The following is a 13455-nucleotide window of genomic DNA, read 5'->3' on the forward strand; positions in this document are numbered from 1 at the left end:
TCATACACATTAGGTACATTATTCCTGGTAGTAATCACTGTGCTGCAATATAGAACCCATTGCAGAAATATATGCTTTGGTAATGGTCCAGACCTCTGATATGGAGATGTTTGAACCTGAACACAGATCTTTAATGTTACATTTATTTTTTCATATGTTCTTATCACTTAAATTGCTTTTAAAAATTGTTCCCAGGCCCAAAGTATTACAGCATTGTCTATTTCTGAGTAACTCCCCACCCGCCCCAATTTTAGTCCTTTTTTAGTGATTGCCACTGCTTATATAGCTTGAGGCATTGGGGGCTCTGGAAAAGTGAAGTGATGTACTTCTCAGAAGTTACCAAAACTAGAAATGCTCATGTGCCACTGAGGTAACCAAAAGTGAACATCTGCTAAAGACCTGCTTTATCTTACAGTATCGGCAGTATTTTTCAGTGTTTGAAATTTAGCGCAAACTAAATTAAGCTCTAGGCTTATTCAGTTTTTTGCTTTGTAGCAGAAGAAGCTGAATGTGAATTGTATTTTGGTCTGTTTAGATAAACTTACTCTGAAGATTCCTTGGAAAAATCTGTATGGTGAGGCAGTGGTTGCAACACTAGAAGGCTTATATCTGCTCATTGTTCCTGGAGCAAGTAAGTAATGTCATCAAATCATAGTGAAATAGAATAATTCATGGTGCAAGAGGAGTAAAACTACTACTATCAGATGATGCTATATGGATGAGTACAAAATGGAACTGTTAACTAATGTAAATTACTCACTTACACATTGTTTCCAGAGAGAAACATTATTAGAATACTTTTATTTTTAGCCAAATATTGGCAAGTGAAGAAACTTGATGCTTTTACAGACTATCTTGTCCCTACATTTGCTTCCCTATCCTTTGTCAACTTGTGAACCATAAACCCTCTTAAACTTGCTTATTCTGTCTTCTGTAGGTTTTTTCCAGAATGGACTAGTTTATTAGACTTAGGCTACATCTGCACTAGAAACACTACAGCGGTGCAGCTAACACTGTTGAAGTGCTTCTGGTGAAGACATTCTAATCTGACGGGAGAGAGCTCTCCCGTCGGCTTAATTATTCCATCTTCCACGAGAGGCAGTAGCTATGTCCGCGGGAGAAGCTCTGTCTATACTGGCGCTTAGGTCAGTATAACTTACATTTCTCAGAGGCGTGGATTATCATACCCCGAACAAAATAAGTTATACTGAGGTAAGTTCTAATGTACACAAGGGCTATGAATTTATTCTTTTACAGGAAATCTTGTCTAACTTCTAACCATTGAAAATGATATGCTTCTTGATCTTGCCTTTTTTCTCTGAGGACATGGTTAATTTCCATGAACCTTATCTACATTAGCGGTCTTATGAAACTTAAAAGTTCTCATCTTGACAGGAAAATCAGTAATTCCTAGATCCAAAAATGCTGGTTTAATAGAATTTATAACCTGCACTGTCTAATTTTTTACCAGCTGCACTTCAATGGAAGAGTTTTAATTCTCTTAAATCAGAACTGTCTCATTGATTTCATAAACCTACCAGGTGCAACTTGTAAGATTAATAAGTTTGTCAGTTCCATTATCCTTACTTTTCTCATAGAACTTTAGAAGCTCCATGATTTAGTGGGTCTGGTGCATGAAGAAGTCAAAAGACATAGAAATAGCTGTGTTTGATGGCACATGGATCTTGTATCTGAGATATTCATATGAGTTGCCAATTCTGCAGGCTTCTGAGTGGATCTTAAGTCAGAGTATCGAGAAGGACTTGTGGACCTTGTGAAGTCCTCCAGCTATGTTGCATAGTGTAAGACCTGTGAGCCATTGAAAGAAGGATTCACAGAAGATGAATTATGTTGTCTTGTTTGTTGCGCTTCAAAATGCCATAAATAAGTTTGGAATGATTAGAGTTTTATCATAAATGTTGAAAAACGGTGATTTCTCTATACTCACAAGCTGATGAAAAAGCATATTCATCAGTGATAACTGAAATTTATAAGTAGGCGAAATAAGAAAAATGCTGCTTGAGAAATTTAGTTTGATTTAAGCATATTTATTTAGTATTGTTTGACATGTGATATTGACAATTTGTGGTTTAAGTTTCAATTTTTTGAATCTCAACATATACCATTATTAAATAATTGTCTAATGCCCCTTCATAATTTCCCTCAACTGTGAAAATTTAAATAGATAAAAATAGAAAAAATGTTTAAAACCCATAATTTTGTGCAACTTTGAAAATGTATAATGATAGAAATCTAAAAAATGCCTAAAGAAATTTGATATCCATCAAAATTATATTAAAAAAATCTAATTCTGCCAAGTTTCTTGGTAAGACCTGAAATGAATAATATGGTGGTAATTCTCTTTTCAGAACATTTTGCAAAACAGATAAATTTGGTCATGAAGAATTTCAGTTATTATAACACTTGTGCACCATATTTATTTAAAAGGTCCACAACTATAGACAGGTCAAAAAGGGTCTAAAGGTGTAAGAGTCCTTGAGGGAACCTATAATGTGGCCATCTTACTTTGACAGCTAGCTCAAGTAACACCTGTGAAATTTGTAAGCTCCCTGTATAACACTTATGGCTTGTCTACACACACATCTAGTCCTGTTTCAAAGAGGACAAGGTCAAAGCGTGTTAACAGTTAGTCCATGACAGGCTAGTGTAGGGTAGATTCGTGCCCTGGCTTGCTGTGACCTAAATATTTGTGTAGACAAGCCCTTGGTTATTAGATACTAAATATTAATTAGGCTTTAATTCATTTATATTATATAATTAATTATATTAGTTTATATTATGCTTTTATTTAATTTGTGCAGTTGTATGTTGAATTAAACATGAAATCTAACCTAATTTTTGTCTTCTAGGTATTAAATACGATGTGGAGAAGGAAGAAAAATACTTGCAGGATAATAAGCAAAAAGAGCTATCAAGAATTGAAGAAGCTCTGCAAAAATCAGCAGAGAAAGGTATTGTATGTGTACAAAAATAATTAAAAGTTTCGGGGTCTTAGATAATACTGTGGAAGTCGGAGAAACCTTATTCTATGACTGACTTCACAAGTGGTACACCTCAACATTTTAATTAACTGATGTAATTTTCATGCTTTTAAAAACAATAATTTCTGTGAAACTTAAAGTAAGAGATGTAATCCTGCGTGTTTACTCTCCAGTTGCTTATTTAGTAATGTCCACTAGAAATGTGAAGTTGATTATCTGATATACAATATATGCCTTACCTCAAACAATAGCAAAAATATAGATCTTGATGCAGCTGTAGAATGACAGTGTGTTTGTTATCAAGTATGTTTTAGCTGTGGATGTTGGTATATGAACATATGTTTTGGAAATTCTTTCAAACTGAGTCTTGTTAAGGGTAAGGAAATATTGAGCCTATAGGGAACTGGTAACTTTGTGAAAAATGCTGTAATTTTGGTGCTATAATAAGTAAACCTATATTTTCAGTTTTTAATGTTAAGCACCTGATGTTCAGTTTGGTTTTGATTTGTGCTGTCACATCTGAATATTCTAGTCAGCGTTAGAATAATGGTTAGTAAATAAGAGGACCATTAAATAATTGCAAGACACAGGAAAATGATAATCGAAAATAATGTCGCCGCTTAATTTTTGGCTCAGGTCAGAAGGGGCTGTTCTATGGACAGCTGTTTGGCTTCACAGATGGATGTCCATGTTGCAAAAATCACTAGCTTAATTGGCACCTGTGCCTCCCAGTCCTGACAAAGGCCAAGGATTTAATTAAATACTCTCTACCCAAGGTGGCCCATCTGAGTTAGGGGTGAGACTCATTAGCTGGGTAGCGTGAGGAGTCTTCAACTATTGTTGCTTATATTGTGTCCTTTAAGATAAATAGGTGACTGCCATTTATAGGGGTGCAGATCATTTCACTTTCATGATAACTCTGAAGTCAGTGAAAATTAAATAACACTTCAAAACGTCTTTAAAAATAACTTTGGAGTACAGTTTCTTTGAAAATTAAACACACAATCTTCACACTTTATTCTATTTTTCCCGTTTTTTGTGCTACTTTGAAATGTAAGCTAATGGTTTCCTTAAACTGCACATGTTCGGCTTCCATTTACAGTGAAGAGAAAAGCCCTTATTCATTGCACATGTTCTTCTAACATTCCAGGAACTGTAGATTTCATGGTGAATTCATGTAATACTGATGGATAATCTGATCACTTATGTCCGTTCGGCCCAAAGAATCATATGCATAAATAGAAACGATCAGAGTTACAGACTTGACTACTACATAAATTACAACTGCTGCTCATCAGACGAGCAGAACTATGGTAGAATGGGGCAATAGTGCCAGAAAAATTAATAACCAATTTGCCCATTTTTATGTTACATACTTAATTCATCATCTTCTCTATACAAGCATTTATAATACTGTTAATGTGCAGCTTTCTGAGGGAAGGCATCACACTCTTTTATTACAACCAGCTGATGCTATCTTGGTAACTGGATATAATTAGGCTTTGTCTATGCATACGGAACAGGAATATTGTTTAAGACACTATGAAAGATGAGACTTTCATAATGGCTATGGCCATCAGTAAATCTGTGTTATTAGAAGAGTTTGATTGGACTACTGAAAGAAATGTGAGGTATTACATATTTAATTAGTAGCTTGATTGCTTCATGAAAAGACACTAGTGCTGAGGTTCTATGCTGTGTCTCGGAGAGGTGCAGCCCTGAATTTGCAGTCCGGGGGAAGGGAAGGCCAATGAAGTTTTAAGATGCCTTTGTGCCATCCTGATCCTGGGCTATTCTGGGAGTTGGAGAGGCTCCTGGAGTAACTTAGGCAGCACTGGGCACCTGTCTAAATTACTGTGCATCCTGTGGAGCCCTATGGGTGGCGTTGGTGCCTGGAATCTCTCCAGTGCTATGGCCTTGCCTCTGGCATGCTCCTTCTGCCCCGGCACAACCCCTCTTCTGGAGCTTGCCAGTGGCTGATTGAGCAGAAGTGTTAGAGCTGTCTTGCTGAATGAATCTCCTTGACCGCAGCTAGGGTACAAGGCTTTTAGGGTTCACTTACGCCACTCTGGACCTTTCACACAGCATAAAGGGCCAGAGTGGAGGAGTTAATCTCATTCCATAGATGTTCCTTCAGTGAAGTGAGAAGTGACTGTTCTTTGGGATGTATGTGGACTCCTGGCTCTCAACATGCTTTTCTTAATAATAGTCATAATCAAGATGCTTTTCTATTTGCTAGTGTACATAATGTATGGCAAAAATAATTTGAAGTGAGAAGCCTATTACTCACTAATTACACATTAAGAGAAGCTCTTCATTGGCTTAAAAAAATGGCAATTTTTAGGAGTAGTACTTAAACTCAGAACTACATGAAAACTGGGTCTATAGCTAGAAAACTCTTACCCAGTTACAACAGTCAGCTGTTGTATGTCACTTGTGGGGAATGCAGATAACCTTCTGGGGTACACTTCAGATGTACATGAGCGTATCTACTGGACAAGCTTTACAGGCTGGCTGTTTAAGCCTGACACTTTTGGTTTGAAATTGGAGCTTTCTTCTCCAAGGTGAGCTGCCTGCCAAGGCTGATGAATCCCAGTCGCCCTGTGAAGATTTACTTTAAGCTGGTCTTTATTTGCCTTGCTATCCTTGTCATAAGGCCTAGGTGGCATTTGACAGAGACAGCCAAGCCACCAGTTATCTCACCATGCCCTGCTGAGTGGTGTTGCCAGTTGGTCTGCAACTGCTTATTTAATATTTGCAGCTGTCCTGCACACATACAGGACGTCCCCTTCTCTGCCACAAAAGGGCATGCTTGATGGGAATTGGTTGCTCCATCACAGAAGTTACATAGCTAGAAGAGTGACACAGTGTGTTTGGGGAGGGGAGAGGAGGAAGGAGACAGACTGCCTTTGTATATAAGTGTGTTGGGTATTAGATAAAGAATTAAAGAAAATGAGACTTGTATATTGTGGGCAATACAAAAAACTGCCAGAGCCTTTCTCCATTGTGTTACCAGTGTTAGCTTAAAACTACTTGCATATGTGTTAAAAAACCTAAGTTTAAACAAGTAACTTACATGCATAAAAAAGCAAGTTTTTCAAATGAATCATTTTGCATTGTCTATATTTATCTTCTAAATATCAGGAAAGGATTATCCTTGTGTTTAAATGGTATGTAAATATGCTTTGAAGTTCAAAGATTTCATTTTGCTCTGACATTTGAAAGTAGATTTCCTTTAAAAAATCGTATTTTTGGTTATTGCTGCTATGTGGATCAAGGCACACATTCAGGAGACACCATATATGGCTTGGAGAGCTTTGTTTGCAAGGATAACAAGCCTGGTGGGTATGCATGGCTCATTACCTTCTTCCTTTTTAAAAAAAAAAAAAAAAAAAAAAAAAAAAAAGCTTAATTTTATCATTGACAGTATCAGAACTCATATACTTGACAGTCAAGTGTGTTGGCACGAAGTGAAATTTAGGAGGCTCTGGAAACAAGATATTAAGTAACTTGTCGCTGAGAGAATGTTGAAAAATAACGTACTATGTTACTTGAATGTTACGAGAGTCCTACTTTCAAAAGAAAGATAAATAGCAAACAGTGAAGTCTGGTTCTACTCTCAAGTGTCACTAAAAACAGTATTGTTGCTTTTCTCAAGGAGGTTCAAAGACACAGATGGCGGTTGGGCACCCAAATCCCATTGGCTTACAGTGGGAATATCTCGCCTGCTATTGGTGCCTTTGAAAACGTCTCCATCAATTATCATTCTACTGTATTCTAACTGTGTTCGTTAAGGTCTGTCTGAACTGCTGTTTCAAGGCCAAGCTGTACTACTACCTTAATAGTGCAGCCAGTCTTCTTTTATGAGGTGGCTGTTACTGGCCAGGTCCTTAGCTGTTGCAAACGGGCACAGTTCTTTGAAGCCAATGAAATGAAGTGGATTTGCACCAGTTGAAGATCTGGCCCCATATTTCTTGTAATGCGAGATGACATGATCATGTTTTGTGTCCTCATGTAACCATGGTATTTAGCTGAAAGGTGCTAGAGTTGTATGATGTTTGATTAATTCAGAGAAGTTGCCATATATTAGTTGAACTCAGCGTTAGTTTTTTGTTTTTAATACAATCCATTCTCCTCTCTCCCACTGCTACCCCAAGTAGGTCAGTTTTTGTCCTCTTACCTTTGAGGCTGTTGAGATTGGGATTGCTGGGTGACAATGTTACACTCATATTTACCTATTATGTTCTTTACAAAAAAGCAATTGCGTAAGACTAAGGAAACTTATTACTAAGGATTTAGGAAATATTCAACTACCCATATAAGAATTGCCAGACTGCATCGTACCAGTGATTCCTCTTAACCACAGTCAGATGGGAGACTGGACAATAATAGATGACTTTGAGGGTGGTGCAGAGAAGCCTGCATTAGACACTTGTGAAATAGCTTTTGCATTGCATTGAAAAATTTAAGTTTTCTTCATGGAGAACATATCTAGTTTTCAAAAAGCGGCAATTTCCTCTCACATTTTAACATTTGAAATCTGCTTTTTACAAGTCAATGTCAAATTCCACTTACATCTGTGTGGTGTGATTTTTTTTTTTTTTTTTTTTTGGGTAAGCAGGTAAAACAGCGAAACTAACTCTGCAAAAATTTCAGAAAGTTTGAAGTTTTTATGTACCAAAAATATGTCAGGTCAGCTTTCAGGGCACATTCTGGTTGTCAATGGGAGGATTTTTGGCAGAGGGTGAGTTTAAAGGGATCTTAAAATAAGGATGCATCCATGATTTCATGAGCCTGAGCTGTGGAGAGATTGTCTTTTTCACTAACAGCAAAACCACATATCCTCACAGGACCAGGTCCAAGGTTTGGGTTATACAGACTCAAAAACATATGACTCCAATATTCATTAAAGGAAGTAATGTAATTCAATGACTTAAATGACAAAACTTCAATTTCAGAAATATGAGATGGAAGACGAGTTTCAGTAAATTTAAATAGATTTATTTAGCAGCCATTATTGTGCATTGAAATAGCATGTTTAAACTTGAATCTCAAAGGATTAATATGTATACATGGTACACTGGGTGTGTGTGTATTCTTCACATTCTTAAAACGATGATACCAAAAGCATGGAAAAATTATTTTAGTGTTCTTCATCTGATCAGTGTAAAGAAGAGCATGGATAAATGCACCCTGGGGATACAATGAATAGCTCTCACTGAAACCATTTTAATTTGTGTTTTGTGACCCTGTGAGGCAGGAGTGGACTTGGTGGCCCCATCCATATGTAAATGTCTTTTATTCTCCACTCAGTGCATTTAAGTAACTGCTTGAAATATTGTATTGGTTTAGCTTTTTGTGTCTTTGTCGATTGGACCAAAAAATAACTGCGGCCGTTTAAAGGATGACCGTTTTGGGTGCTAACAGGTACACCTTTCACGTGGAATTCTACTACCCTTTTTCAGAACAAAAACATTGTTTCTCTACCCAAACCCTAACCATTTTTATGTGGACTTGTCTGTCTATGTGTAGAACTGAAAGATGAGAGAGAATTGGAAACAGATGATAAAACATACAGGATAGCATGTTGCTTCACTGAGTGAATTTGAAATATTTTAAAGGTTTTGAAGAAAGGCAACTGTTTAAGATGAATCATTTTCTTTTTAGAAAGCTAGTTAGCTACTTTTCCTCATTTTCCTTCTTACTTTTACTAACTTGAATTTTATCCTTTTCTCACAAAATTGCCTGCATTGAGAAGGACGTAAGCGTAAAAAGCATAAAAAGCATTTTAAGAAACCCTTTAAAAGTCATGATCACTCAAAAGGTGGGTACAATGTAGCCTTCTACATTGCATATTGTATTTGCTATTTGGTTTTTAATAGCAAATGGGAAAAACATAGACTTCCAGGGCCAAATTCTTCTCCTCCATTGTACAGCTGGAATAATGCTATTGATTTCAGTGTAGTGAAAAATTTAGGTTAACAGGCTTTATCGCAGAATTTGGCCTATCCTCTGCATATAAAAGTTCAGTTAGCTTGAATTTTACTGTTGGAAAAAGAAGGCACAAGATTTTAAAACCAGAATTTATTTTTGTTTGTGTCAAATTATTCCATAACATGAAAATAGTTGTGGTCATATATCAAGAGGCTTGTGATGCCTACATGACAATGGTTTCCTGTTGTGCCATCAATGTTTTTCTCAACTCCACTTTTGTTAGCATTTGTTATAAATAAATAATATTCTAAACGCCAAACAGAGTTACTGTGGGCAAATAAGCTATTGCAAAGCATATAGAGAATAGAATTCACATCCTCTGATAAAGTTAATGTCAGTGCTGAGTCCTTTTTTTCTTTCTTACTGATTGTATATAAAGCAATAAATATGAAGACTTTTCAAAGGCATGAAAGGCAGATAGTGTCCCATCCCTTAAATGAAAATGAAAGTGGGAGTTCGGGAGTCTGTTTAGAATAGAATATCAGGGTTGGAAGGGACCTCAGGAGGTCATCTAGTCCAACCCGCTGCTCAAAGCAGGACCAACCCCCAATCAAGTTTCAGATGGATTAATTAGAGGGGATGGGAGGGGTGGGGGGGAATGGAAGGTACTTTCTTGGATATTTTGGGATGATTTTTCATACCTGGGAGGAGCTAGGCGGAAATGTGCAATATATAAATGAGAGGGGAAAAATGAATGATGAGTCAGTGGTCTTGACATACAGTTTTTGCTTGCACACATTTCTGCTCAAAGTTGCTGATGATCTGTTTGTGATTATGTGCTTTCCATTGAGTGAGCAGCGTCCTCATTCACCTTCAGAAGCAAGACACGTGCACCTTTCCATTTTTGAACAAAATGCTACTGAACTTTGATGCGTGAAATTTTTTTGAGATACAGATATGTTCACTTTTCTCTTGAAATGAGCTATACAGTGCATGTATACTTGGGGTCATATAGTTGATATTTGTGTACAATTCATAATAACTATATATTCTATATTTAAGGACAAATTATACATAAAACACTCTTCAAGATTAAGCATTCAAATGTCAGATGGTGTTATATGTGCAACCTTAAGACAGCCTTAATCCTGTCACTTGTACGTGACTTGGCAGAATTTGATTTTTAAAAAATATTTTCTACAGATAATATCCATGTTTCTTTTTAAGCATTTTCCCCATTTTTTGTCTGTTTGTTTAATTTCCCACCACTGTGAAAATATATAGGGGGAGTCAGACTGGGGACGGGGGACACAATTATTATTTAATGACAATAGATGTTTTGATTCTGAAAGTTAAAGCTTTTATACTGTTTAAACACAAATTGTCAACATCACATGTCAGAATACACACCAAGTAAATATCCTTAAATCAAACTTTAATAAGTTCCTAAGTAGCGTTTTTCTGACTTAGCCTATCTGTAAATTTCACTTATTATTGATGAAAATATTTTTTTATCTTTTTGGGTACAGTGAAATCGACATTTACAGATAAAAATCTAATCCTTCCAAGCCTACTTGTATACAGTATATGCACATTCATGTATACAACCGCTGATAGCCATGCATAGCATTTTCTTCTACAGTGTAAGAGCCTGCGTCCCAGTCAGGGAAATTCCAATTACTTATAAGGTGTATATGGAATGACAAGGTTTCAAGAAGCCATGTCTCATTGAATTCATCATTGAGGAGAGAAACGCATTGACTGTGTAGCTGAGTTAGCCCCGTACACACGCACTGTGGCCTTGTTTGCTTAAATCGCCACTTCTAAATGGCTTTAGAAGTCTTACTTGGAAGATAGCAAACTCATGTGTACCAATCAAACCCTATAACTTGATCAGATCAAAACCATTTTTCACCAGTACCCTCTCAAAACTACTTTCCGTCACTGAGGAGTATCCCCTGCCAAATTGCACCTTTCTACTCTTATCCATACCAGTGCTGGCACTGTTAGGCCATTTCTAAAGTGTTGTTTCATTATAGGTAAAACTTGTTTTTTCAATTTCTTATTCAAACCTGGGTTTGTTCAAACTAGGAAAAAAATGAACTTTGAGCAGAGATTGGGTTTGAAAAACGTCAGCCTGAAAGATAAAAGTTGGTTGGTTAGAAGCATCTGGCTTTAAGAGGAAATACAACTATAATGCAGATTGTGTGTTGCTTGCTCTTTTTTGTTACACTTCATGAACTAAAAACATACATTCTGAATATCAGTATAGGCAGAATTCTTATGATCCACAGAACACATTTTTTAATATAAAATGATTAACAAAATGTTATGGTTGGGCAAAGGATCAGGGAAATTTGTTCACTCGAGAGGGATAAACTAAAGCTGCTGCTTTTGCCTCTTCAAGGTCTGCTGAAGTTCTTAGTACAGCATATAGTTTGTCAACTAACATAACTGTCTCCATTCATACCATATTTAATATCTGTAATTCAAACAAGTTTTTAATTGTTCCATTCTTTTGAAATTTCCCCCTTTAATCTTTAATATTTTTAATTTTAAGCACAAAAGGGCTCTAAACAGTTTAGACTAAAGCATTTAAGGCAATACTTAAATGTGAATAAGTGGATGAAGTTATTGAAATATGGTGAACAAAACTTTGTATTTATAGTTGGGCAAAATGTAATGAATATAATGAACGTTGATTTTTGTTTTAAACTTTTTTTTTAGATAAGCCACAGGCAGAGAAAAAAGATACATTCTTGGAAAAGCTGGCAACTCAAGTTATAAAAAATGTACAAGTCAAAATCACAGGCATTCATGTTAAATATGAGGATGATGTAAGTGTCCTAAACTTTTTTTTTTTGCTTTCTCTTAAACCAAATTTCAGCTGAGATCTCTCACTGTGACAATAGGCTATTTTCTATCTGCACTGTGTACTCAGTAGATTTGAAGTAAATCAGTTTTCAACCAACTTGAAAAAGTTTTTTTGTATGTTTAATACAAGCAAAACAAAAGCCCTCCAGGATGACTGAAAACTTAATATGCTGTGATATATAGCTGGACTTGGCCCTCCAGTTTGGACAGACAGCTGCTTTTCATGTCTATATATAAGCAACTGAGGTTGCTGATCAGTGTATTATGGCAGGAACAGAATAGTAGACATCCATTCTTAAAAAAAAAAAAAAAAAAAAAAAAATCACAACATTTTTAAGGAGTCTTAATACTAATTGGATCAATAATGGAGGATTTTCATGTTAAAAACTTGACTTTTTTAGATATTTCTTTTGGGAAAAGAGGGAGGCTAGGAGTTAACTGTGAAAGTTACACACCTGAAAAGAGGAAAAAGTTGTACTGAGGCTTAGGAAAATGTCCTCTTATCTCAAAATAGCCTCACTTCAGGACCTATTTGAAGGTAAAAAGCAGAGTGATGTAACCAAGACAGCTGTTGGTTGGAGACACAAAATTAGATGCAAGAAGAGGCTAGAAATAATCCCTCTAAACTGAATGAAGGGACAGATTAATGCAATTAGCAGTTAATTAATTAGCAATTCCTGTGTGATGTCTGATTTATCAAGGGCATAGCTAGTTACAGTGAAGTGTATGTTACATTGGAGATTTAAATTCCAAGACTATGAAATGGAGTAACTGTTTTAAGATGTCTAATGAGCTGATAGGTGTTTGGTTTGCTGCATAAAATAATACAATATTTAAATAAAATTTCCTTTTTATCCTTTTCTGTTTGTAGATCACAGATCCTCTTCGGCCACTTTCTTTGGGAGTGACATTGGGTGAACTTAGTTTACTGGTAATGTTTGTTGTTTTTTAGCTCTGTTTGTTTCATTTAATTCAACTTATGATGAATAACATGGTTACAGGATTTAGAACATTAATATAGACTTGCTGAACAGATTTGTAAACAGAATACTTGGATCTGTTTACTTAAAGCTGTGTACGTAGTTGAAAGTAAAAACAAACACACAATCACTGTCTCTAAAAATATTATTCATGTTTTTGTGGTCAAACATGGGCTTGAGAGCCTGTAGGGAAGGTCCGTCTGTGGCCTAGTTTATGTCACTTGACCTCGTGCTTCAGCTCATCTGTGTAATTGGATAGAAGGAAGAGTTTACTGCTGATTTTGCAATAACCTGTCCTAGATAAAATAGGAGAAACAATTCCATATTGCAGTACACATGCAGTACATGGAACAGTTTTTTTCTAGGTCAGCTACTAGTTACAAGGAATTCATAGAAAACAAGTTTAGTGCGAGTTAACTAGAAAACATCTGCAGGAAAAAAAATCGTATATGGATTTTTTTTGCTTAATATTTTCATGCACCCTTTGACGTTCAGTAACACTCAAAAAGTGCAAAAACAAATGTAACTTTCTTTGTATCACTGATCTGTTGGAGAGGCTTAACATTTTGATATTAGATGAAAAATCTAGAACAGTATTCTGTGAGTTCTGTAGAAGTGGAAGCTGGCACTTGGCACTGGCCGCAATGAGAGCAAAGTTAGTTCAG

At 36.1% G+C, this 13455-nt stretch overlaps 1 protein-coding gene across 1 annotated transcript in view; it reads left to right on the forward strand.

Annotated features, from left to right (window-relative positions):
• The window catches only part of VPS13C (vacuolar protein sorting 13 homolog C), a 187643-nt gene that overhangs the window by 8313 nt on the left and 165875 nt on the right, over positions 1 to 13455 (forward strand). The window contains exons 4-9 of the mRNA XM_073303628.1: positions 536 to 631; positions 2871 to 2972; positions 6281 to 6343; positions 8761 to 8826; positions 11664 to 11773; positions 12682 to 12741. Coding sequence (XP_073159729.1) covers positions 536 to 631; positions 2871 to 2972; positions 6281 to 6343; positions 8761 to 8826; positions 11664 to 11773; positions 12682 to 12741 — 497 coding nt within the window. The remainder of the gene's footprint in view (positions 1 to 535; positions 632 to 2870; positions 2973 to 6280; positions 6344 to 8760; positions 8827 to 11663; positions 11774 to 12681; positions 12742 to 13455) is intronic.

The sequence above is a fragment of the Lepidochelys kempii genome, chromosome 10, assembly GCF_965140265.1.
Source record: "Lepidochelys kempii isolate rLepKem1 chromosome 10, rLepKem1.hap2, whole genome shotgun sequence".
Classification (NCBI taxonomy): domain Eukaryota; kingdom Metazoa; phylum Chordata; order Testudines; family Cheloniidae; genus Lepidochelys; species Lepidochelys kempii.